The 4,809-nt window shown below is 31.3% G+C and overlaps 1 protein-coding gene across 1 annotated transcript in view; it reads left to right on the plus strand.

Moving 5' to 3' along the window:
• The window catches only part of LOC109535104 (neuroendocrine convertase 2), a gene marked incomplete in the record, with an annotated part of 36,365 nt that extends 32,374 nt beyond the window's left edge, over window positions 1-3,991 (plus strand). The window contains 4 exon segments of the mRNA XM_048667173.1: window positions 420-653; window positions 2,465-2,629; window positions 2,684-2,801; window positions 3,014-3,991. Coding sequence (XP_048523130.1) covers window positions 420-653; window positions 2,465-2,629; window positions 2,684-2,801; window positions 3,014-3,175 — 679 coding nt within the window.
• Between the last annotated feature and the right edge of the window lie 818 nt (window positions 3,992-4,809).

The raw sequence follows: 4,809 nt of genomic DNA on the forward strand, positions 1-4,809 counted from the left end.
AGGCGCTGTTCTTTAAAAAAATTTAAAGCTTTAAAATTTAAAATAAATAAATTCACCAATTTTGATAATACACGATCAAAACGCTTCAGAAAAAACGCAAAATATTTTGGCCCAAGATTTCTCATATTTCAATTAAACGCCAGAGATATATAAAAATTAACAAATTTTGAACATAAATAGTAATCACATGGAAAAATTAAGTCTTCATACCGAGAAAGTTTTAATTTTACCTCTCCTTTTTTATAATTAGTAAATTCAAGTACATATATTGATATTTGGATGAAGAATTACATTTGAATAAAGACGTTTTTATTTAGGAATTTATTAAACAATGAATCATTATTTTAAGTAAATACTGAACTGAGTGGGAATAGTCGTGATAATAGAAAAAAAATAAGCGCTTTTTCACCTGATTTCAGCAACAAACTGACCTGGAGAGACATTCAACATCTCACAGTGCTAACTTCCAAGCGCAACTCTCTGTTCGATGCCAAAGGCCGCTTTCATTGGACTATGAATGGAGTTGGTTTGGAATTCAATCACTTATTTGGATTCGGAGTTTTGGATGCTGGTGCCATGGTCGCTTTGGCCAAGCAATGGAAAAGCGTACCTCCCAGGTACCATTGCGAAGCTGGTACGGTTTCGGAGACGAGGTAAGACAGAATCATACTAAATTGTTAATTCATACCTTTTAAAAGTAATATTAAATGTAACAAACCTGCTAATAACATTATGCAACAAGAACGGATGGTAGATCAATTCGCAGCAAAGCAAGTCATTTTTTTTGTCTTTGTTAAACTCAATTTAGGCAATTTGGATGCGCTAATGGGAGTTACGTGCGATTTATCGAATTCAAGGCACGTTCTATCTACAGATGTAAAACAGATGTAGATAACTGTGTTCTGAATGCTCTTATAAAACTTTATAAAATTCGAGCTTCCGCCCCCATTGGGTTTTTCAATTCCCTAAGTCAACTATTTGCAAGCAATATTATCCTACATATTTTCTTACTTGATTTTAGAGCCTTTTTTATAGAATCCACTATTTTCCATTGTATCTTGCCTTAATGGGCTGCATTTTTTATATTGAGATTTTTTATGTTTCCTCTGCATCACTGCTCAGTGAAAAGTTTTATTTTTTGGTCTTGGATCAAATTTTTTCTTCTTGCAGTGATAACTTTTCTTCTGCTCTTGGTACGATTTTCACTGTCTAGGGCTCAGGTTGCATGAAAACCGAGTCAAAATTGCGTCCCGAAATCTGTGATGATGGCGGACTATTCAACTAACGTGAAGTTCACATTCAAATATGTCGTTCATTCATGCATTCCGCTATATTGACTTTTTCTTAATCCGACTATGGAGTGCTAACACTTCGCTTCATTACGAGCCCTACATTTTGAACATCGGATAAAGTGATTAAAAATTATCACTGACAGTTAATTGTTTTGAGACCATTCTGTAAATAAATGAAGTTGTCGAAAAATTAATAAACATTTTCAAAAGATATGAGGTTTTTCGAAGGAGAAAAAGCTTTTTTTGATCTCCGCTCATGTGGAAATTTAACAATTTTACACTGTTTCATTAGCCACCTCGTAAAAAAATTATCTAAAGCACTACTGACCGAAAATGAATTGGACTAAACAACGCTTTAAACGAAAAACAAGTCGCTCTCAGCAGTCAGAATTTATCCAGTTCAAAAATTAGTCGAAATTTGCTCGTGTAGCGTCTATTTTCTTGACTAGTTTATTTACATTATATATGGGTTCTTAATGAAAAAAACCTCGAAACTTTTGCCTCCTGAGAAAATCTTGAAGATGCTGCGGTCTTGATAATGGCCGAAGATGTCTTTAAAGGAAACGCCTCCTTGTTCTCAACCGGATTGGTCGAATATTTTCTTCTAAATTATAGTACTGAAAACCCTCAGTCAAAATTCAGATCTTTTGAGAAATTCAGTTATTTTTACATATGCAATATATTTTCTCAAATTAAAGTTATAAATACATCCGAATGAATAATTTTTACAAATAACTTTTTCTTCTATTAGGCAGACAATATTTCAGACGTCAATATATTTTTTGAATTTTTAACTTTAATTCAACATTAGGCGTTCAAAACATTGGAGAAAAAAAATAATATGTTCAATTCGAAAGTGGGTTGTAACTCATATTAGCCAAAATTTATGGTCGTTTTACATAAACAATAGCGTAATAAAGCAAAGATAATCTAAACAATATTTTTTGTTTCAAAATTGCCTCAAAAAATTTCAATGTTCACCTGTCGAAACAATATACTTCTCTAAAAACAGTTTATTGTGATATTATAGTTAAATTGGTGATTAAGACAAAAAATAAATGATGCCAAATGAAAAAAGCAAAAAAACGAAATAAACTAATGAGGAAGATCGAATATCGCAAAATCTCACGTTCTTAAGTAACTGGTTTTGGTTTAAATTTAATTTATTCCAGGAAAATTCCTTCACAAGGATCGATGGTTTTAATGATCGACACCAACTCCTGCAAAGAAGACAACACCGAAGTGAGATATCTGGAACACGTTCAGGCGGTAATATCATTGAATGCAACTAGAAGGGGCGATGTTGAGTTATTCCTGACTTCTCCCATGGGAACAAGGTATAAAAAAACAAATTTTTCTGTTAGAACCCTTTAAAATATTCCGTTTTTCAGATCGATGATTCTTAGCCGAAGGCGGAACGATGACGATAGCAGAGACGGTTTCTCCAAATGGCCATTTATGACGACACACACTTGGGGAGAGTATCCGCAGGGAATATGGAAGTTGGAAGTGAGTTAATGGAATAAATTAAATTAGTAGCTTGACATGAAAAATTCGTTTGAACTTATTCACCTCTAAATAAGGACTGTCCTTTAGGGAAACTAAAACATTTTTTAATAGAGTTAGAAGTACTGACTCCAAGTTAAGCAAATAAATTAAGCCAATATATAGTTTAGGCAAATGGCACTAAAATACGAATGATAAAAGTATTTTTGTTACAGGTAAGATTTAACTCAGAATCGCCCCAAAGTGGCTTTTTCAAGGAATGGTCCCTAATGTTGCACGGAACCAAAGATCCGCCCTACACTGAACTCCCAGTGCTGGATCCCCATTCCAAACTGGCGATTGTAAAAAAAGCCCACGAGGTAAGAAGCCAGATGTAAAGAAGCACAAAGGAAAAACCAAAGAAAACTCCAAGATGAAAAATAATAAACCTATAACGAACATGCGGATCAAATGTTTATAGAGATTTTAATTTTTGTTACACAATATATTTGTTGAAGGAGTAAACTAAACTACTTCTCAAAGTCATCCTGCAGTTTTATTCAGTCTACTGCTGTTTTTTAGGGTACACACCAAACCATTATTAACATACAGTCAGGATAAATAAAGATTATTTTACCGAAAACATTTTGAGAAAATCACTAAATAGATTGAATCAAAAGCTATTATTATTGTATATTATATTCAAATACAGTTGAGTACATGTTCTAACGTTATCAATTATTGACATCGCATACCAAGACTCATACAAAAACACCAATTTAAACCCTTTCATAAGTAGAGCAATAAAAGGAAAATTAAAACTGATTAAAGTATGTTAACATACAACATAACATACAGATAAATCTCCACTATTTATGCATTACAAATATAATGATTCAATGTATTTGGTCAATTTCCTTATTTTCCATTAACGCAGGCAATTCACTAAAAGTTCAAATAAATACTAATTTAATATAATTTTCATCCAACCCAGACATTTCGCACTAAAACATGTAGCTTAAAAAAAGTTTATCAAAAAGATCCAACATATCTACTCAGAAAAAACCTATCCAAATAACACCTGTAGTCCAGTATTTCTTAGTTATTATTTTAAGATTTATTTTAAGACCTCTTATATGCATAAAAAGCTTGTGATTATAGGAATGTGAAGCACAATTGATAATAAAATTAATCGAATAAAAATATTTTACGAAGATGTTTGCGTGATTTTAATACTGTTAAGAACTAATAGCAGAATAGTACAATTAACGTTAGTAAAACGTTTGAAATGTACCTAAATTAAATGAGAGTATTTTGAAATACTTACATTGATCTTGTGCTTTGGAAAAGCATTAGAAGCGAATATAATCAATTATAAAACTGTCAAATAACTTCAAAGTTAAATTATATTTATTAATCAAACATTCTGTTTAAAAAATCCTAAAACACGAATTAATCTGCGTAAACGTTTTAATATTAATTGTGCTGTACCTGAAAATAGAAAGTAATTTTCCTAAGATATTGTTTTACTCTTAGAAATTATATTTTCTTAGAGACAAGGTCTAGAGTTATGATCTTGTCGGCATTTAGAAGAACAAATAGAATTAGAAAAAAATTTAAAGTTAACATTGTATATCATAGATAATATATTTACCTGTAAAGTATGGCATTTCAACTATTGTTGTATACCACCATCATATACTAAAAAATGATTTATGCTTTTTTCGCTATTTAATTTGTCATTTTGAAAATTGGTATTTACTTTTTATGCTTTGATTGCACTGCATTAGCGAAAAATTCCATAAATCTATTAATAACATTGAAGTCAATAACGTATACAGATTCCTTCATGTTCAACTTTGATATGTTATGTATGCCTTGCATGTTTCGTTAATTCAGAGATTTAAAAGAATGTAGGTATGTAATGTATTGCAAAAGTATGTCTAAATCAAAGACGCGAAAGGTCAAACATTGAGATATTCTCTGCGAATTTAATATAATTTTCTAATTAAGTGCGGCAAATGTACCCGCC

This window comes from Dendroctonus ponderosae, unplaced genomic scaffold, assembly GCF_020466585.1.
Source record: "Dendroctonus ponderosae isolate FM_Combo_2020 unplaced genomic scaffold, Dpon_F_20191213v2 Dpon_F_20191213_6, whole genome shotgun sequence".
Lineage (NCBI taxonomy): Eukaryota > Metazoa > Arthropoda > Insecta > Coleoptera > Curculionidae > Dendroctonus > Dendroctonus ponderosae.